The 22,581-nt window shown below is 41.9% G+C and overlaps 1 protein-coding gene across 2 annotated transcripts in view; it reads right to left on the minus strand.

Moving 5' to 3' along the window:
- The window catches only part of lama4 (laminin, alpha 4), a 216,703-nt gene that overhangs the window by 114,949 nt on the left and 79,173 nt on the right, over positions 1-22,581 (minus strand). For both annotated transcript variants that reach the window (XM_078542209.1, XM_078542210.1), the window contains exons 12-15: positions 15,487-15,651; positions 14,913-15,106; positions 7,270-7,386; positions 2,754-2,902 (exon numbers count right to left, since the gene is read on the minus strand). In XM_078542209.1, coding sequence (XP_078398335.1) covers positions 2,754-2,902; positions 7,270-7,386; positions 14,913-15,106; positions 15,487-15,651 — 625 coding nt within the window. The remainder of the gene's footprint in view (positions 1-2,753; positions 2,903-7,269; positions 7,387-14,912; positions 15,107-15,486; positions 15,652-22,581) is intronic.

A 22,581-nucleotide genomic window follows, 5' to 3' on the forward strand; every position in this document is an offset into this window, starting at 1 on the left:
TTCTGCTCCGCGGATGTCCACTATGCGAGAAAGGGCCTGGTGGTAAGTTCCGACTTCTGCACATCACACTTATCAAGACATGTTCTGCACCAGCGTATTTTCCTGCTGATACGAGCGTACGATCCAACCTGGGGGATGATTCCGGCGGGCTGGCCTTATAACGATATGCAACGTATTAGAATGAAATTCCTGATGTCCGATGGCAGGAAACGTGGCCCGACATCGATGGGCTGAGTGGACGATCGCAAAATGGTTTCATGACATTGTGAAACTGATTTCTGGCCTTCTTGCCATATTGTCCGCTGACGCCTTGGAACATGACTGATGCCAGTGGGCATGGAAAATTCTACCCATTGGCTTCCAATCTGAGTAATACACTTGTTTGAAAAGGGGGAGAGAGCCCAGCTTTCTGCCTGCTTCCTCTGCTGAAAAATTTCTTGCAATAATCTCTCCACAGTGGCTGCAGCCCGGCCTGAAATACTTCACCCATTGTGTATTTCCAAATAGTTTTGGTTGGATCTGTCTGTGGCAGCCAATGTTTCAATATCCAGGACTTTGCATTTTAATGTCTCTTCCTTAAACAGTGATGAGTTTCGATGAGTCTCTGAATTATAGGAAATGTCTCTCTCTTTGCCCTCCCCTGAGAGTGATTTGTTTGTTTTTCACCTTAACCTTGGAAGGTGGCCTTATATTTTTAAGTAGTTGTTCTGACTCATTTCTAATTGAAAAATTTCCAATCATATAAAGTTGAAAAATCATATTTTTAAAAATTAAAGGGCATAGCCTTGTGACAACTTGAAACCAGCACTCCTGCAGCATCTGCACGAATTCTGTCTCTGCTGGAGGGAGGGGACAGTGCCCCAGAATATGCGTGATGCAAAGATTGTGACCCTGTACAAGAACAAGGGTGACTGCAGTGATTGCAACCAGTATCGAGGCATCTCCCTCCTGAGCAATTTGGGAAAAGTATTTGCCCATGTTGCCCGTGTCAGACTGCAGATCTTGGCCGAACAAATCTATCCCAAATCCCAGTGTGTTTTCAGAACCGGAAAACCCACAATTGACATGGTCTTCTCAGTTGGACAGAAATGCCATGAACAAAGGAGATTACCATAACTGGCCTTCATCAATCTCACCAAGGTATTCAACCATGTGAGCAGAGGTGATCTATTTAAACTGCTGAAGAAAACTGACTACCCTCTGAAGTTGCTCTAATCTCCTCTTTCCATGACAACATGATGGGTAAGGTTAGTTGTGATGAGAACACTTTGAGATATGCAGTGAGGTCAAATAGGTTGTGTTCCGATTTTGCAGATTCTTCTCTTTGCTGCTGTCATATGCCTTCAGGTCACCTACGGAGGGTGTTTATCTACATACCAGAACTGATGGAAAGCTGTTCAGCCTTGCTCCCCTAAGGTCCAGGACAATTGTACATCAAATGTTCATCACAGAGTTGCCCTACGCTGCTGATGCTGCACTAACATTGCATACTGAGGATCACCTGCAGTGGCAAATAGACAGACTCTCTCACACCTGAAAAAAAGAGTTTGGTTTGACCATCAGCATCAGGAAGACAAATGTTATGGTCCAGGATGTTGCCATACTGCCAAATATCAACATTGACAATGTGATACTGGAGGTTGTTCATAGCTTCACATATCTAGTCTCCACAATCACCTGCTATCTGTCCCTTTGATACTAAAATCAACACAAGTATTGAAAAAGCTGTTATGTCCAAGCTGAGTAAGAGAGTGTGGAGCAACAGTCACCTGACTGAGAACACCAAATTGCACTGCGTCCTCAGTGCACTCCTCTTGTGTGTTGAAACCTGGACAACCTGTGCTAGGCAGGAGAAAAGACTGAACAGGTTCCACCGTCGCTGTCTCAGAAATATCCTCAGCATCTCTTGGCAGGACAAGGTCACCAACTCAGAGGTCCTGGAACGTGTTAATTCCATCAGCATACACTCATTGCTAAGCCAACAACGCCTGTACAGGCTCAGCCACATTCATCAAATGAATAATTTGCTATACCCAAGGACCTTTTGTACGGTGAATTAGCCAATAGGTCACAGCCTGCTGGACATCCATACCTTGCTACAAGGACATGTGCAAGTGAGATATGATGGCGGACATCAACACAGGCCATTGGGAAACAGTCGCCAATGGCCCTGACTACTAGAAGCTGGCTGTTTGGAGGAGCATTGGAAGAAGCAAGGAGAAAGGGAAAGCTCAGCTGGCTGAGAAGGCGGCCCAGAGAAAAAAGAGACCGGTGAATCCTGCACCTTCTCAGCCCATTGTTTTCACCTGTAGCAAATGCAGCAGAGACTGCCATGCCAGAGTGGGGCTCCTGAGCCACACCAAGCGATGTTTAACACCGCGTTGACCACCTAGGCACAAACTATCATCTCATGATAGAAAACTGCTAAGATAAGTGTAAAACTTAAGTCTGAGTCCTTCCCTAGGGACTACAAACAAAATAATAATCAAGACACATTTCAACATCATACAACTCTGTCTTGTAAAGCTGTGGTCTCGTTAAAAATGTGTGACTCCATAACAGATGCACAACTGGATATATCTTGTATCTTCTTTTAGGAGTGGATAGCCATTAGGAAGAATAAAATATGTGTTTATGAGAGTGTCATGAACTCCTATCTCTTCTTTCCATTGTTCGTTTTATTGCTGCTCCCAGCAATGTTATTACTATCCTAGCATTTTTGTTACGTACAGGCACTGGAGCGTACAACTTACTTGGTCAATTCTAAGGCAATCTTGTCAAGCACTTTGGCGAATTCTATAGCACGGAGAGCCAGGGGTTTGTCATACGTAGAGAGATTAGTCAGTTTCTCATTCAGTAGCTTATGAGCACCATCTATTGAGGCATGAAATGTAGACAGGTTCTGAAACAAACACCATTCAAAAAAGCAAAACAAGATAATTAGATTTTTTAAAATTCCATTTGACAAGAAGTAAAACTTTGCAAGTACTTTTTGATATTTGCTATAATGGTTTGAAGTTATTAAAAAGCTAAATATTTTCAGACAGAGGGGATACAGGGGTAAGCAAGCTTTGAAAAGATCTTGAATTCCGAACACTTCCACTTCATTGAAAATTTACAGAGCTGCCTAACGTCCACTGCTCAGATGTGAACATCCTTATCAGACTGAAAAGATAGCACAAGTACTGTAGTCCTCAAAATCTTAAAACTGACGTGTTATGTGCTAATGGATTGTGTTTAAAGCAGATGAGAAGTGACAATTCACCCTTAAGCAGGCAATGCCAGTGACTTCAATAAAAAGTTCTTATTTTCAATCCCATCTAAATCTCTGAGACCAAAAACAAATTGCTTTAATTAAACCCAAATTTTCCTCATCATTTCTATGTTGTAACGTCTATCTATCCTGCATCAGAACATAGTGAGCACGTTGCCTGTGATTTTACAGTATGCGATGGTGATGGGGGTAATGGGTGAGGTTTTTCATCCCTATGTTCCTTCCCATTCATTCTTCAAATTGTAATTTAAATAAGTCTTGAATTTTCAAGTCCACTTGCTAACCTGGCAGACCCAATTATTGATCATTCTTGCCTGAAGGAGTGCTTCCTGAAATCTGTCCTACATTGATTGTCCACCACTCCTAAGCAATATTACCTTGTTCTTGTCTTTTCTTATCTTGGGACTTAACTCGGGAATCATCTTTTCTACATCACATTCCGAATAGAGTTATCTGGCTTTAAAAATATTCTTTGATATATTTAAGAGTGGTAACTTAGTGGTGTTTTATTATTACGGCTGAAAATGGGTTTCTCACAAAAAAAGCTATCTAGTCCACTAACAACTTTAAATGACTGAAAATGCCTTTAAAAACTATAAAGTACCATTTGCTAGTTATATTGGCGAGCAGTCGTCAGTTTCTTTGCAAATTTCAAAAAAAAATTCAGAAGTTTTTAAAAGGTGCCTATTGGTGCCTTGTACATAAAAATACAACTTAATTTTAAGAGCCTCTTCAAAGGCCTGCCAAGAAATGTAATTGGCAGACCCTCCAAATGGCGATTCATTTGATCTGGTGAGTGTGGCTGGTTTTGCGGGCAGGGCCGGCTTCCAGCACAATATTTTTTAAAACTCACACAATGATCAGTGGAAAGTCGATTTATCTAGAGGTAACTTGAACTTGAAATTTTGTTGTAATTGAAATTGTGTGGGCTCGGTCAATTTTGAGCAAATTGCCACTGAAATAATTCAGTTGCATTTATTTTTGTCGCCACTAGGTGGTGTCATTGTGGCTAGACAGACATCGGGCTGCTGTTAAAAAAAGTGCTGGTAATGTTCGGGTCAAGATGCATTTGTGGAGAGCAGCATTGTCAGTTTTCCATGTTTCCCAATTCTACCTGACTTATCCCCACCTCCTAAACTTTTCACAAATTCTCTGTGTCTCATAAATGTAGTCATTTGGTAGTGCAGAACTTGAGTATTGCTAAAAAAAGAAACACGTCAAAGCTGTTTGTCTTGCACTCAAGAGAGTGCACTCTCTTCTCATACAGTATAACTTGGTGTCTTCCCCTTATATTAGTATTCTTGTGAAGTATCCTGATGAGTGCAAGACAAAAAGTTTTGGCATGTCTCTTTTCTCATAAATGTCTTTTGTTTCCCTTACGTTGCTTCTGATTGTCTTGTATTAATATCATTTCTGCCATTTAACATTTTTCTGTTTCCCACTCATGCACTTTCCAGGTTATTCTATTCTTCCCTCACGTATCTGCCTATGAACCCATGTGTTTCCCCTTCTCCCCTTTATTCCATTCCATTTTGAATGCTGTTCATCTCCAATCCCATTCTGTTCTAATAAAGCCTGGATTTTCACTGAGTCAGGTCGACCTGGGAGTCCCTTAAAAATGGTGTTGGGGGGGGCGGGGGCGGTCCCAATTTCAGGATTCCCAACACCGTTCCCGGGCTGTGCGATTTTTGGGAGTGCCTTTAAAGGGTGTGGGCTTCCTGTCAGAAGCCTGCATCCAGCACTCCCGACCAGGTCGGCTCGATTGCGGAGATAGCTAACCCCTACTCCTCTGCAATTTTCATGGAGTCCGTGTAGGTCTTTAAAGACACGTGGTTCATGGCCCCTTGGAGGAGTCATGAACTCTGATGTGCATGAGGGGACCTTTTAAAAGGTAAGATCAAACAGTCCCCCTCATGCCCCTATGCTAAGTTACACCCCTCATCCACCCCCTCAGGCCCTTCATGCCCTTTATACCAGGCTGTGCCCTTTCATCCATCCACCCCATGGCCCCTCATGCCAAGCCCTGGCACTTCAATGCCCATTGACCCACTGTACACTTTCTAGAACCAATGAACATCACAGCGTAAAGTGGAATATGTAAAACAAGCCTTGAAAAATTGTATTCCATTGATAAATTTATCCTATGAATAAAATATCTGGACTGAAAGCCAATAAAAGTATCAAACATCCAGACCCTTTGTTCCAAAGAAATTCCGAAGAAGAGTCATATTCGACCCAAAATTTTATCTCTGTTTCTCTCTCCACAGATGCTGCCAGGCCTATTGAGTTTTTCCAGCGCTTTCTGTTTTTATTATAGGACATTTTAAAAATTCTATCATGGGATGTGGGCGTTGCTGGCAAGGCCAACATTTGTTGCCATTGGACTGAGTTGCTTGCTGTGGGTCTGGAGTCACGTGTAGGCCAGACCAGGTAAGGAGGCAGCTTTCCTTCTCGAAAGGACATTAGTGAACCAGGTGTGTTTTTACAACAATCAACAATGGTTTCATGGTCACCATTACTGAGATTAGCTTTATAATTCCCAGATTTATTCATTGAATTCAAATTCCATCAGCTGCCGTGTTGAGATTTGAACCCATATCCCTAGAGCATGAACCTGGGTCTCTGGATTACCAGTCCAATGATTACGCCACTATGTCCCCAAACATTAAACTGAGACCTTGGGTAGAATGTTTCCCACTGCAGTGTTTCCCAACCACCACCATTGAAGTTGGCAGGAAATGTATCCCCAGCTGTCCCATAGAAATTTAACGACTGGAGGTGGGACTTCTGCCCCTCATTCAGGCGGAAGTACTGCCTCAAAGAGCTGCTGGCCAATCTGACTGGCTGACAGCTCTGTAATCCCAGCAGTAGCACCTTGAGCAGTGTCCACTGCTGGGATTAAAAGCAGTCCCAGAGTCAAAAAACTGGAGCCAGGATGCAGGTAAATGCCAGCGGATGTCTCTTGATGGGGCAGGAGGGATGACCCAAGAAATGGCTGAGAGGAGAGTGGGGTCATGATTTGAGGGGCAGATGGAAAGGAAACACCCAGAGATGCAGACCTTGGTGATGGGTGGTGGGTGGTGGAGGGCGTGGGTGATTGGTGGGCGTGCCTGATCTCAAAAGGAGGCCAGTAATGGAGATGCACCCTCCCCCCCAACCCGATGCTCGAGCTGGGTAACCTGTCCCTCACCCCCTCTCACTAGCCTCAACACTGAGGCTGGGTGGGAAGCAACCCTTAAGTGGCCGTTAATTGGCCACCTAAGGGCCTCAATTGTGGTATGGAAGCGCAGGCTGTCCTGGGCCTCTTCCATACCACCCCCCACCTCCACTCACTGTAAAATTGTGGGCAGGTGAGGGGTGGGCAGGAGGACAGTAGGATGGTCACCCGGGGAATTTTATGGGCCACCCACCTGCAAACACATCAGCGGGGGCCCATAAAACTTTGGTCCATGTTTACCTGTTTAGGTGGAGGGAAAAAATCCCAAATGTGAAAAAAAGCAGGGAATCCTCCTGGTGTCTTAGCCATTATTTCTTCTTCAACCAGCACCACCACTTATTAATCTCATTTATGTTGTGGGACCTTGATTGCTGCGATTGACTATGTAACAGTGAATGCATTTCAAAAGTAATTCATTGAATTACATTAGAAAATTCTGAGGATGTGACAAGAAATTATAGTTGACCATTCCATACTAGTGTAGTCAGAAGCAGGATATCTATATACTGCCTCTGCTGTCACTAGTATAAGGATCCCTATAGGCAGGAAACATAATAGAATGACGACTTGCAAGGGAACTTTAAAGGCAGCCAGGAGGAAGATTTCATGAACTCTATTTATAGCAGAACCATACCTATTAGTAACTTTTTAACATCAGTGTTGAACAGCAGAAACCTTTCTTGTGAGTTTCTAATAAAATGTAAGCATATTTTGGCCCAGTCATTTCTCTTCACACCTACTGAGCATTAGCCAGTTATTAAAGTTTGTCTTGTCTTACCACAATCTTGTTTTCTAGTTCTGATATAGCAATCTCCGTGTCTATCAAGCCATCATTAGCCACTTGAAGGGTCATGTTAACAGCATCAAAATGTTTTTTTAATACTTTTCGTAGTCTCTGTGGAAGAAGAAAAAGTATTTAGAAAATTTACATTAGTGGATAATTTATAATTGTAGGAATGTTCTAGGGAGTTTTATAAATGTACTTATACAGCTTCCCTTATGAATTGCCTGGTAATGCAGTATCAAGTGTTGTGTCAATATGGCATGAAAAGAAATCTAAAACTGTATCTATAAAAACTTTATTCTTTTTGCTATTTTTAAAATGGATTTTCTGCTGATCAAAAAAGATGGCTGCTACAAATTACATGACAAACAGGAGTCACAAGAACGAAATAATCCTCCTCTGATCATTAGAGAATCTCACATCCAATTTTAAGGACATTATAATCACAAAATCAGGGATTTGCAGATTGAAATTTATTATATCTACAGAGCTGTTAACAGACTCATCCCACACCTGGGACTGTCTAGGTCCATTTCACTAAGGGACCATTAAGGCGACAATGGACAGCACTTGCATCTTGATAATCTTACCCCCCTAGCACAGTCAGAGGGTCTGCCTAAACAATGGACAGAATTTAGCTCTTGTCGGGCAGGGTTGGCGGGGATGGTCGGGAAGCTGATCGCCGCCCACAATCAAGGCTGGAAGACGATTTCATGCTGGTGGGCCAATTAAGGCCCGCCCAGCATGAAACGCGAGTGGCAGTGCTCAGCGCTGTCTGTGCGGGCGGCGGGGGGGGAAGTGTGAGTGGGGTGAGCGTGAACTTTGCGCATGTATGCAAGTGCGCGCTTGAGAATCTCCCTGAGGCACAGATCTGCCTGAGGGAGATGAAGAGTTAAAAAAAATAAAGATTAAAAAAATGTTATAAAACATGTTCCCTCATGTGACTCTGTCACCTGAGTAGGGACATGTTATAAGTGAAATCTGAAAAATTTTATTTCATTTTTATTTCATATTGGAAATCTCATCCTGCCCTTGGATGAGGTTTCCAAAAAGGCTGCTTGGTCTTTTCTCCTGCTCACCAACTGCAAGGGCAATGAAAAATTCTATTAAATTGATCCTTTAATGGCCTTAATTGTCGCCGGGCATGCTGCCGACTCTGGTGCATGCCCGCTGACCGAAATATCGCGCGATTGCACATTGATGTTGGGTCGCTTACCTACGTCAACGCGTGTCATTTTACGGCCAAGCGGGTCGGGCATGCGCCCGCCGAGGTAAAAATTTTGCCCAATGGTTTCCTGACACAAGAACCTCAATATAGGTGGTAACTCTTTCAAAAGCTCCTAGCTAGGACATTATCAGTCCTGAAATCAAAGCAAGTTCCAGGCACTGGATAAACATCCCTTTTGAAATCATTGTAGAGAAAAAAATGATCACATGACTCAAGTGATCATTTTGAAATCTCAGATAAAAGCAAAATACTGTGGATGCTGGAAATCTGAAATAAAAACAGAAAATTCTGGAAAAACTCAGCAGGTCTGGCAGCACCCGTGGGAAGAAAAGCAGAGTTAATGTTTCAGAAGAGTCAGAAGAATCACACAGATTCAAAATGTTAATTCTGTTTCTCTCTCCACAGAAGCTGCCAGACCTGCTGAGTTTTTCCAGCATTTTCTGTTTTATTTTGAAATCTCTATATTCCATTGAGAACTGAGAAATCCTCAGTCTGCTGTTTAACATCCAAATAATGAACTGTCAAGAAGCAGAACTCCAGGCTCAACAAGAGCCTGCTCCTTGAAGCCTGTCTCTGCTGGAAGATTTTCTAACATTGCCTGCAGAACTGACCCACTCTCTGTGTACCAACTTCATTTTATGGCATCAGCACCAACTGTAGAACTCTACAACCCTGGTCTTCAGCCAGCTGAACTCGAGCTCCTATGCGAAAGAACTCCTCATTGGACTAATATTTATCTCTGTAGTTCTTGTACTGTAACTATGCCTAGTTGTAAAACATCCTTTTTACTATCCCACCTTACTGTGTGCATAGTGGAGTGGGACATTGTGAACACTTCTTCCCCCCACCGGGTTTTGAATATAAATAAACTAACTGTAGAGATGTCCTACCAAGAGGCTTCTTTAGTTGAAGAATGAACTTTATTTACAGAGCTGTTGGATTAGCTATCTACTTCTAGAAGGGCTACAGTACACTCCCTTATGAGATTCTTCGCGCTTGGTGTTGATTGGCTGTTCTTACCACGTGACCCTTACTCAGTAAAGCTGGCCTTAAAGCAACGATCACGACATTCCTTCCCCTTTATTTCTTTGTTTTACATTACTTACACAAATTACTTTATACAGGTGAATAGAAAACAATATCAAAAACCTTAGAAATGATCACACTTTCACTTTGTCATGAATCCAGATTATACACTTATATACATAGGCCCAGCAATTACAAATCAAGTCATTGAGGGGGTTTTCTGTTCCGGGTAGAGCAGTGTAATTCTATAGCCTGAGGCTCTCCTACAAGGTAGGTACTAACATGAACTGTGATAACGGGGACCTCTTTTGGCAGAGGCAGTTTTTGATTAAACTGAAACATCAGTTATGTCTATAACAGGTTGATCAGGTACGTCAGTGCTTACGGGTTTGATAACATTCCTTAGTGGCAACACTGACTGTGGAAGTGTCTCCCTGCTCCTCAGGTGATCCATGTGTCTACGAATGATCTGGCCTTCCATGTCTACTTGGTATGAAAGGGGCCTGGTCTCACAGATAATAATCCATGGGATCCAACTTGGACTGCTGCAGATGTTTCTTACATATACGACTTCATCTACCATAAATTTTCGGGCTTTACTATGCAAATCGTGGCTTGTTTTCTGATTACCTTGGTTCTTCTCTACCATTCCTGGCAAATTTGGAAATACAGTCTCGTTTTGAGATGACGCTTCATAAGCAGTTCTGTTAGTGGAACTCCCGTGGTTGCATACGGAGTGGTAGCAGAGTAGGAAGCATGAGATTTTGGTTTCCAAGGTTCCTCCTGACAATTTTTTAAATCCTGACTTGAAAGTTTGGATAGCCTTCTCTGGTCATCTGTTTGATGCTGGGTAAGGCACAGTTTGGATGTGTTTAATGCCATTTAGGCTGGTGAAGTTCTGAAATTCAGTACTTGTAAATACAGCTGCATTGTCCTGATACAATAACTCTGGGCAATCCGTGAGTCGAAAAGCATTGGTGTAATCTTTCGATGGTAGCATGCGACGGAGGTGATTTCACCTCAACAATCTCCATCCATTTTCAGCGTACATCGATTATAAGCAAAAACATTGTGTCGAGGAATGGACCCATGTAGTCAAGATGGATCCACGCCCATGGCCGGCTAGGCCAATCCCAAGGGTGTAGGGGGACTGCGGCTGACAACTTTTGCTGCAGTTGACACTGTTGACAGTGCTTGACTAGCTTCTCGATATCCGCATCTATATCAGGCCACCATGTGTAACTCCTGGTGAGATTTTTCGTCTTAGAAATGCTCTGGATAGGAGCAGTTCTCTACCTGGTGCAGGAACAACTGCTTCTGCTCCCCAGAGTATGATGCCATCCTGACAACTTAATTCGTATTTGTGGGTAAAAAATGGTTTAATTTCCTCAGAGACTGGCTCATTTAACCATCCTGTAAGTATCTGATCTCTCACTTTGGACAGAAGTGGATCTCGATTGGTCCAGTTCCTGATCAGCTTCGCGCAGACAGGCGACATGTCTAAGAAATTCAATGCAAGGACGATTTCTTGGGGTACAGGAGCATACATGATGCTTTCTTGCAAGGGTAGGCGGCTAAGAGCTTTGCTATGTGTATTCCAGTCGGTGTTTGAAAGTGTATTCGTAGGCAGACAGAATTAATGCCCGTCGCCTGAATCCTTGCCGCGGTTATCGGCAGGATAGCCTTGTCTTCAAAAGCAGGTTTATGATTGGAGACTGATAGTAAAGTGTCTGCCACGTAAGTACTGGTGGAATTTTCTAACTCTGAAGACTGTTGACAGTCCTTCCTTCTCGATCTGTGAATAACCTTTTTTGGCCACTGAAAGGGTTCTTGATATGTAACATATTGGCCTCACAGAGCCGTCATCCATTTCATGGAACAACACTGCCCCAATGCCACATGGAGAGGTGTCGCAGGTCAATATCAATTCTTTAGATGGGTCGAAATGCACTAGCAAGGTTGAGGAGTGCAGCAGTTGTTTTACTCTGTTGAAGGCTGCCTCCTGTGGAGCCTTCCAGGACCAATGATGGTGTTTCTTCAGCAGTACATGAAAGGGGGCTAGTACAGTCGATAAGTTGGGTAAACATTGCCTGTAGTAGTTTACCATCCCTAAAAATGATTTGAGTTTGGTGATATTTGTGGGGGAAGGCGCCTCCTTTATTGCCTTAACCTTTTCTTTCATGGGGTGTAATCCTTGTGTCTACATGGTGCCCCAGATAGGTAACCTTGGTGGCTTGGAAAGTGCATTTCTCCTTTTTTAGGCGAACTCCCGCTTCCAGAAATCTTTTTAATACCTCCTCTAAATTTGTTAAATACTCGGCCTCTGTTGATCAAGTTATGAGGACATCACCAAGGTATACTACAGCCCGTGGTAGACCCTGTAGCAGATTCTCCATTGTCCTTTGAAATATTGCACAAGCCGAAGACACACCAAAAGGGAGGCACACATACTGGAATAGGTCTGTGTTTATTGTGACATACCCTCAGGATGTGTTGTTCAACTCGAGTTGCTAGTACAGTGGCTCATATCCAATTTAGCGTAGGATTGACCTGCTGCCAGCTTTGTATACAAGTCTTCAATTCTTGGAATTAGATATTTATCCAACTTAGCAGCCTGATTAACTGTTAGCTTATAATTGCTGCAAATGTGGATGGTCTTATCCGGTATCCGGTTTCAGTACGGGAACGATAAGTGCTGTCCATTCCGAAAACTGAACCCGCTGTTTGATGCCTAGTTCCTCCAACCTGTGTAACTCAGCATCCACTTTTTCTCTTGAGGTGCCAGTCCTGCCTTAAAAAATCGAGGAGATGCCTTTGGATCAACATAAATCTTGAATTGCAAGCCTTTGATTTTTGATAATTCGTTGTGAAAAACACTGTTGCATTTTTTCAACAAATCTAGCAGACCTCCTGCCCACACTTGAAAAATCACAGACACATTTAACTTGATTTCTTTTAGCCAATCACAGCCCAGAAAGTTTGGTCCTTCCCCAGTCACTGTTTTTACTGGGAACTGGGCTGACTGCTGCCCATAGCTCACAGGTACCATGGTGGTGCCTTTTACTTTTATGTCTTCTCCCATGTAAGTCTTCAACTGGGCAGAAGTTCTCTCCAGGCTCAAAGTACTTTCTCTCAGGTAGTGAAATGTGCGCTCACCCATCACTGTGGCTGATGCCCCTGCATTCACCTCCATAACCAGAGGCTTCCTGTTCTTGTGGAGTGTGACAGTAATGGGGTCTGCCTTGATTGCTTTAAGATTAAAAAGAGAGTGAATGTCAGAATCAGTTACCTCAGGCTCTTTCAGGTTATGTACTTCTAACATCTTTGCTGGCTGGTTACTTGGCAGTCTGGACTTTTCTCTGCACTGCTTTATCAAATGTTCCCTTTTGCAACAGTAATAGCACTCGGCCTCCTTAAATCTATATGTTTCAGGAGTGTAGTCCCCACATCAGTAACATTTCAACTTCAGGATCACTGCCTGATTGCTCTGGCATTTTTTTTTTGATTTCTGGGTGATTGGGAATGATTCCCAATTTGCGGCTGCTTCAGCAGTTTTGGCACCACGTCTGGCTACAGGTTCCCGCCCTAACTGGTAAACGGTGTCATTTTGCAAGCTCTGTAGCTCCTGCAAATCTTTTTCAGAGTCTTCCATGGCCTGTGCTATCTTCATTGCTCGTTTAAAAGCTATATCGACTTTAGCAAGCAATCGATGCTGAATGGCGGTGTTGTGCATGCCACAAACTAATCGATCCTGTAGCATGTCGTTCAAGGTCTCTCCGAAATCACAATGCTCTGACAATTGCTTCAACTTAGCAATATAAGTTGCAATCAATTCGCCTGGGGCCCTCACCCTCGTATTAAACTTGAATTTTTGCATAATGACTGATGGATTGGGCTGAAAATGGCCCTTCACTAAATCCACGAGCTCACTAAACGATTTGGAGTCGGGCACGGTTGGGGCTATGAGACTGCAAATAAGGTTGTAGCTTTGACTCCCACAGATGCTCAAGAGAATTGCATTGCACTTTTCCTCCTCCCCTATTTTGTTGGCCTGGAAATAAAACCTGAGGCACTCGATGTATTGACTCAATTCCGCCGCGGAGGAGTCAAATGTGTCAATCCTCCCGAAGAGAGGCATCCTGGTGAGTATACCTTTTTCTTTCTTTCAATCTTTAAAATGAGATACTCACAGTTGTAGGGCAAGAGGCAGTGCCAGGATCGTTATCAGATGTAGAAATGTATTACCGAGAGGCTTCTTTAGTTGATCAACGAACTTTATTTACAGAGCTGTTGGACTAGCTGCCTGCTTCTAGCAAGGCTACAATACACTCCATCATGAGATTCCCCACACTTGGTGCTGATTGGCTGTTCTGACCATCTGACCCTTACTCAGTAAGGCTGGCCTTAAAGCAACAATCACTACGCTAGCCTTGTGAGTGAATCATAATGTGAGTTCCTGAGAATTATTAGTAAATTGGATCATATAAACTGAGGGTTTAGGAAAACACACCACAGCATATCTTAAAAATAATTCACAACACCTTCTGCTTAAGAACAATTGGCGAGAGGAAAGAAGTACAGTTTGCCTGTCTCTTCTTTCCATAACACAAACTTTCCATCAAAGTCATTTGCAATGCTAATAAAGCTGACTCTCGAATTATAGGTAGGATTAGAACTCCAAAGGACAGGTGAGTATTTTGCTTGTACCACTCTACATCTGTGTCAAATTAATAGCTCATTGGAAACATGGGTTTTTGTTTCATTTTGTTTATATCCCTCCTGGTGCCTTAGATGAATTGAAGTAGTCATCGGTACTCAGGGTGCATCAATGAATGAGTCATTTAAGCTGTAAATTAATTCAACTTCCTCATACAGGTGTTTTCAATAACTTCCCTCTGAGATTAATCATATTTGCTAAAATACAACAATTTTCTGACAAAAAATGGAAATGGATGGAAAAATAATATATTAAATTAAAACAATCCAAATGTTGGTAAAGGAGGAAAAATTCACCTGATACTCATACGTTACTGAGAGTGCAGGATTGGTGAATTTATCCCAATTTCTTTAAAGTCATCAATTAGAATAGATGTAAATATGATTTAAAAAAGGCTCATTGTGTCATCAGGCACATGTCTTCTATGCACTACCACCCTCATCATAGGCATAGAAAGTTGTTCAAATAGGATATGGTAAATATTCATACTCTGATCAATGAACCCTTGATATTTATTTACTTTTCACCTTAAGGCCACTCGGTAAGCACAGAAATAAATATTATGTCAACAGTAAATACAGGCAGATCACGTTTGCATTTTACAATATGTAACAAATTGAGCTATTATTCAATGTTTGAACTGGAGTATTACTGTATTAGGTTCACCTCTTTTTTTTGATATCCATTGATGTTCTCTCTGTTCTTCTCCTCTGTTTGTTGAACAATCTTGATTGCACCTTCAAGTGCTTCCTTCAGGTCTGAGACATTGGTATTGTAATCAGTAATATTGTCCTGTATTCTATGAATTGAGTCATTATTTTCCATCATCACACCCTGGAGCCCATGAACACGATCTAGCACTGGAAAGTAATTAAATATTGAACATTTTTTCAGACTGGTGTTTTGAAATGCCCAAACATGCACTAATTGGGAATTTAGGAGGGTCTGGAGTAGGGTGTAGGGAGTGGAGCAGGAAGCAAAACATGTGTTACAGATTAGCTAAAAATAGCTACATATAATACAGCCCTCTGAATACTGAACTTGCATGAACCAAATGAAGAACAAAGAGGATTCTCTGGACTGAAGGTACAATTACGAAAGGTGATTGTCTACTCATCTGAAGGATGGGAGCTTTTATCTATTTCACACAACATAGTGTTCAGTTATTACCATATCGTTGAATGTATGTTTCTTTCTCAGTGTTAAAGAGATAACATTAATGTGAATCAATAAAACATACAACTCTGGGCTATTGTTCTTTCTTCTTCAGCAAGTGGTTTCTGGTCAGAAAAGTTCCGATTTCTCATCTCATCCAACAACTTGTTCACCTCACGGAAGAGTTTGTTGATTTCCTCAGCTGAAAATTCTTCTTCTGTTCCATACTTACTTAGGCCTTCAATAATATCTGCAAAACAAAATGAGATAATATAAAAGCAAATTACTGCAGATGCTGGAAATCTGAAATAGAAACAGAAAATGCCGGAAAATCTCATCAAGGCTTGCAGCATCTGTGGGGAGAGAAACAGAGTTAATGCTTCGAGTCCATATGACTGTTCTTCAGAGCTAAAGAGAAGTAGAAATGTGATGGATGTTATACTGTTTAACAGGGGGTGGTGTGGGTGGAATGAGATAGAAGGTCAGGGAAAGGTGACAGCTAAGGAGAGATTGACAAAGATGACATGCACACAAGACAAAGGCAGTGTTAACGGTAGTGGTAAAGAGTAAAGAAGGTGCTGATAGTGGCATAAAGAAAAGATAGCAGAAGGTGCTAATAGCAAAACAAAGGTCAGCACTCTGTGAAAGCAAAACATAAAAACAAGTGACAGATGGTGCTGTTAGGGGAGGGGAGGTTTGGGAAAAAGGATAAAAAAATGAACATTTCTGCCCTCACCCCTTCCCCTCCCACCCAGAACCATGATAGGTTCCCCCTTGTCCTCACATTCACCCCACTGGCCCCTGCATTCAAAGGATCATCCTCTGCCATTTCTGCTGACTCCAGCATGATACCACCACCAAAAACATCTTCCCCTCACCACCCCCTGTCAGCATTCTGTAGGGACCGTTCCCTCCATAACACCACTCCTCTATTATCCCCAACTCCTCATCCACTTCCCACGGCACCTTCCCACACAATCGCAGAAGGTGCAACACCTGCCCCTTTATCTCCTCCTTCCTCACTGTCCAAGGCCCCAAACACTCCGTTCATGTGAAGCAACACCTCACTTGCACATCCTTCAATTTGATCTACTGTACTTGCTGCTCCCAATGTGGTCTCCTCTACATTGGGGAGACTAAACGCAGACTGGGTGACCGCTTAGCGGAACCCCTTCGCTCAGTCCACAAACAGACCTTCCTGTCGCTTGCCATTTCAACACAGCATCCAGCTCTCATGCCCACATAACCATCCTTGGCTTGCTACAATGTTCCAGTGAAGTCCAATGGAAACTGGAGCAACAGCACCTCACCTTTCAATTGGGCACTTTACAGCCTTCTGGTCTTAACATCAAGTTCAACAGCTTCAGACCATGAACTCTCTCCTCCTTCTTGACTGCTTTTTTAATCCAATTTATTTATTTATTGATTTACTTTGTCATGAAAGTATAATAATTTTCATAATTTTTTTTTGGTTTATTGTGAAGTAGGTTTATGGGGGTAAGTATAGTTGGGACTGTTTGTGTGTGATTTAATTACATTTGGAGTCATGTAGACTGAAAGTTTAAATCAAAAGAAGCTAGGTGCTTGACGTGCTAGTGAGGAAACATGGATGCTGGCTTAGCATGTAAACTATGAAGGAAATTTTGATTTTTAGATACATGAAGGGATATTTGGATTTCAAAGGGATTTTAGCCTGTTTACAACTAGCCAGATAAGTAAGGCTAAGGAATGTGTTTATTTTTTCCAAAGTTTACTGACAATATATAGTGACAACATGAAAGCTTTTATATTATGAGGAAGATACAGTTTCAAAGACACATGGAACAATATAATTTACATATTAAAAAGAGAAACATATATAAAGTGAGATGAAAGGCTATGTGTTAGGAGAAGGCCATGTTAGATCTACTTGGAGTGTGTGAAAAGCCTTTAAGAAGCCTCAAGCATTTGTGCATAAGTCTGCTGTCTAACGGAACTGAAGCTGGAGAAAAGCCATTTGGAATTCCACAGTCCAGGGTATTGTGTAAACTTGCTGAGTTTGTTTTAAATCTAAAATCTATTTTGGACAGTTGCCTAAAAGGGAATGTAAGTGGGAGTAAGTATGAATAGGAGTTATAGTAGTAATTCTAGTCTTATGTATGTGCTTGAAATCTTTTATATTTTGCTAATAAATGTTTTAATTTAATTTCTAAAACCTCTAAAGGCCTTGGTGGACTTATTACTTCTGAATACAGTGCACACATCTCATAATAAATACAAATTGCAAAACCATTGTAATAGCGCGACTAAGTTTCCCTCATGGATTTGGTCCACCTGGCACATATCATCTGCCATGTCATAATAAATTGGGGGCTCTTTGTGGGATATTTACATTCTTTGATTGGTTTGGAATTGGTGAATCCTAAGGTTATGAGTACGCGAAGCACATTGAATTTTAGAGTTGGTGGGTGGGATTTCAAAGCGGTGAGACTGCAAAAATGGCTGTATCCATGGCTAAAAATTTTTTGGAAGTAGAAGATACAGCTCTGATTGGGTTACAAAAAGTATCTAAGGGGAAGTTAACAGAGTTGGTGGATAAGTTGCAGTTGAGATTACCTGTAGGGGCAAAGAAGGCAGATATAGTTGAAGTGATAGCACAGCATTTGAAGTTGGAAGTGATATCTGACTCTAGTGAGTCACAGCTAGAGGCAGTGAGACTTCAGTTACAAATGAAGAAGCTTGAATGTGAACAAGCAATGGAAATGAAAAAGAAACTTGAACTAGAGGCAGCAGAAAAAGAAAGAGCAGAGAAAGAGAAAGAGAGAAAAGTCAAAGTATTTCAAAGAGAAATCAAAGTATGAAAACTTGACCTCCAGAGGGAAAAGTTAGCAATGGAGATGAGGGAGAAGGAAAGAGAAAGGGAATACCAGCTTAAAAAGCTGGACTTTAAGAAAGAGACCTCACATGATGAAGAAGGTTCTGATGATGAAAAAACCTTCAACCTAAAATCCAGTGGGGAGATATTTAAATTTGTGCAAGCTCTTCCAAAATTTGAAGAAAGGGATGTAGAGGCGTTCTTTATTTCATTTCAGAAGATAGCTAAACAGATTAAATGGCTGCAAGAAAACTGGACATTGTTTTTACAGTCTAGATTAGTGAGTAGAGCTCATGAGGTTTATGTTTCACTGTCAGAAGAAATGTCAGTGAATTATGATGCAGTAAAAAAGACTATTTTTGAGTGCAAAGATAAAAACAAAAAGCTAAAAGCTACTGCGGATGCTGGAAATCCAAAACAAAAACAGAATTACCTGGAAAAACTCAGCAGGTCTGGCAGCATCGGTGGAGAAGAAATCAGTTAACATTTCGAGTCTTCGTGACCCTTCGGCAGAACTGTTCTGCCGAAGGGTCATGAAGACTCGAAACGTTAACTGATTTCTTCTCCACCGACGCTGCCAGACCTGCTGAGTTTTTCCAGGTAATTCTGTTTTTATTTTTGAGTGCATATGAGTTGGTTCATGAGGCATAAATTTAGGAATATAAGGAAACAGCCTGGGCAAACTTATATTAAGTTTGGGAGAGTTGAATAAAGTAATTTTGACTGGTGGATATGGGCATTAAAGGCAGAGACAACATATGCAGCTCTTAGAGATGTAATTCTTTTGGATTAATTTAAAGATTCAATTCCTTCAGTAGCGAGAACTCATACAGAGGAACAGAGGGTTAAAACAGTAAGACAAGCAGCAGGGATAGCTGATGATTATGAGTTAGTTCATAGATCAAATCCTTTTATTTGCCACCCTTTTAAATCAGAGAAGGATAGAAAGTGGAAAGGTGAAAGGAAGGTAGATAGTCAGAAGAGGGAAGGAATAGTTGGAAATTCCCAGGAAATGTTTTTCTCAGACTAAAAAGGGAAATGCAGAGGGTAGGAGTGACATTCAAACACAGGTGTTTTCAATGTAATGAAACTGGTCACATGAAGTCAATGTGTTGGAAGTTACTGGGAATATATGGTACAATAATTGAAATGCAGAAAAGTTCTGAAAGTAAGAGTACTGTGGGTTCTGAGGTTCAGGCACAGAAAAAACAGTGGTTTGTGTACAGGTAAAACAGGGAGAATCAGTGATAGATAAAGAAGTGGGTATGTGTTCACAATTTACCCAAGACAGTTCTGAGGAATAGATTGCAGAAATGTTTAAAGTTTTTGTACGTGAAGGGGAAGTCTTTCCATGTGTACAGGGTGGAGCAGGTAAAGATATTATAATTTTAAGAGACACGGACTAGTCAATCCTTAATGTTATGGGATAGTGATATTTATTGTTCAGAGGGTGTATTGCAGGAACAGATGATAATAAGTGGGGTTCATGGAGATACTAAATCTATCCCATTGTGGAAGGTAAATTTAAAGGATAAGTGGAAAACAGGTGAGATGATTGTTGGATTAGTGGAAAAATTGGCCATTTTAGTGGTTCAATTTATTTTAGGTAATGATATAGCTGGGTCACAGATATGGGTGATGCTTACAGTAGTTGAACAGCCTGTAGAGGTGCTTTCAAGTGTTGCAGAAAGAGCATCCTGGATTGTTTCCAGATTGTATAGTAATGTGATCCAAGCTTACAGGTTGAAACAGAAAGAAGAGGAAGTTAAAAGGCAGGGAAAAGGTGTCAGTTAGTTGATATTGTCTTTGATAAGATTATTCAGGAAGACAGAATAGAAGAGAATGCAGCTGAAGTGTTTAGCTCAGGGCAGCTGGTAGAGCTACAACAAAAATATCCATGAATAAACAATTATATCAGACAGCTTACTCAAAAACAAAGCAGAATGTATTTCAGAATGTTATTGCTTTAAGGGTAATGTATTAATGAGGAAGTGGTGACCGCACCAAGTTTCAGCAGGTGAAAAATGGATGGAAGTGCATCAGGTTGTTATACCATCTGGATATAGAAATGAGGTACTGAGAATACCTCATAAAATTCCAAGGGGGGACAGTTAAGAAATAGAAAGACACAGGCGAAAATACAAAAACATTTTTATTGGCCTGGACTGCATAGAAATGTAGTCAAATTCTGTAGATCATGTCACACATGACAGGTGATAGGGAAACCACAAGCAGTGATTAAGCCGGCACCTTTGATTCAAATTCAAGCATTTGAGCAACCTTTTACTAAGGCTATAATTGATTGTGTAGGACCCCACCCCCCACCACCCCCGCAAGACTATAAGTGGAAATATGTACTTGCTGACAATAATGAATGTGACTACAAGGTTTACGGAAGTGATGAATTACAAGGGGACATAAGTTCAAGGTGAGGGGCAGGAGGTTTAGGGTGGATGTGCGGAAAAACTTTTTTACCCAGAGGGTGGTGACGGTCTGGAATGCACTGCCTGGGAGGGTGATGGAGGTAGGTTGCTTCACATCCTTTAAAAATTATCTGGATGAGCACTTGGCACATCATAACATTCAAGGCTATGAGCCAAGTGCTGGTAAATGGGATTAGGTAGGTAGGTCAGGTGTTTCTCACGTGTCGGTGCAGACTCGATGGGCCAATGGGCCTCTTCTGCACTGTGTGATTCTGTGATTCTTTGATACCTTTAAGAAATATTGCAGCAAAAGAATAGTGGAAGAGTTTTTTAAAATTCATTCACGGGTTGTGGGCTTCGCTGGCTGGGCCAGCATGTATTGCCCAACCCGAGTTGCCCTTGAGAAGGTGGTGCTGAGCTGCCTTCTTGAACTGCTGAAGTCTATGTGGTGTAGATACACCCACAGTGCTGTTAGAAAGGGAGTCCCATGAGTTTGACCCAGGTACAGTGAAAGAACAGCGATATATTTCCAAGTCAGGTTAGTGAGTGTCTTGGAGGGGAACTTCCAGGTGGTGTTCCCAGCTATCTGCTGCCCTTCTAGATGGTAGTGGTCATGGGTTTGGAAGGTGCTGTCTAAGGAGTCTTGGTGAATTCCTGCAGTGCATCTTGTACATGGTACACACTGCTGCTGCTGTGCGTCAGTGGTGGAGGGAGTGGATACTTGTGGACGTGATGCTAATTAAGTGGACTGCTTTGTCCTGGATGGTGTCAAGCTTCTTGAGTGTTGTGGGAGCTGCACTCATCCAAACAAGTGGGGAGTATTCCATCACACTCCTAACTTGTGCCTTGTAGATGGTGGACAGGCTTTGGGGAGTCAGGAGGTGAGTTACTTGTCACAGGATTCCTAGCTTCTGACCCGCTCTTGTAGCCACAATATTTATATGGCTAGTCCAGTTCAGTTTCTGGTCAACAGTAACTCCTAGGATGTTGATAGTGGGGGATTCAGTGATGGTAATGCCATTGAATGTCAAGGGGCGATGGTTGGATTCTCTCTTGTTGAAGATGGTCATTGCCTGGCACTTGTGTGTGCAAACTACTTGCCAGTTGTCAGTCCAAGCCTGGGTATTGTCCAGGTCTTGCTGCATTTGGACATGGACTGCTTCATCATCTGAGGAGTCACAAATGGTGCTGAACATTGTGCAATCATCAGCGAACATCCCCACTTCTGACCTTATGATGGAAGGAAAGTCATTGATGAAGCAGCTGAAGATGATTGGGCCCAGGACACTACCCTGAGGAACTCCTGCAGTGATGTCCTGGAGCTGAGATGACTGACCTCCAACAACCACAACCATCTTACTTTGTGCTAGGTATGACTCTAACCAATAGAAATTTTTCCCTTGATTCCCATTGACTCCAGTTTTGCTAGGGCTCCTTGATGCCATACTCGGTTAAATGCTGTCTTGATGTCAAGGGCAATCACTCTCACCTCACTAAGTTGACTACATTTTTACAAGCTATGACTTGCCAAAAGAAATACAATCAGATCAGGGTTCAAATTTCATGGCACGGCTGTTTAACGTAGTAATGAACAGTTTGGGGATAAAACAGTTTAAGTCAATAGCTTACCATCCTGAATCACAAGGGGCTTTGGAAAGATGTCATCAAACTTTAAAAACCATGATGCGGCTTTATAGTCTGGACTATCCACAGGGTTGGGATAGGGGAATTCCAATCTTGTTATTTGCTATTGGGATGCTCCTAATGCATGGACTGGATTTAGTACTTTTGAATTAGTGTATGGTCATGAGGTAAGGGGACCACTAAAGTTGATTCATAAGAAATTGATGGGTCAAATTTCTGAAACTACTCTCCTAGATGATATATCAAACTTCAGAGAAGG

The sequence above is a fragment of the Cetorhinus maximus genome, chromosome 5 (assembly GCF_964194155.1).
Source record: "Cetorhinus maximus chromosome 5, sCetMax3.hap1.1, whole genome shotgun sequence".
NCBI classification, from domain to species: Eukaryota; Metazoa; Chordata; class Chondrichthyes; order Lamniformes; family Cetorhinidae; genus Cetorhinus; species Cetorhinus maximus.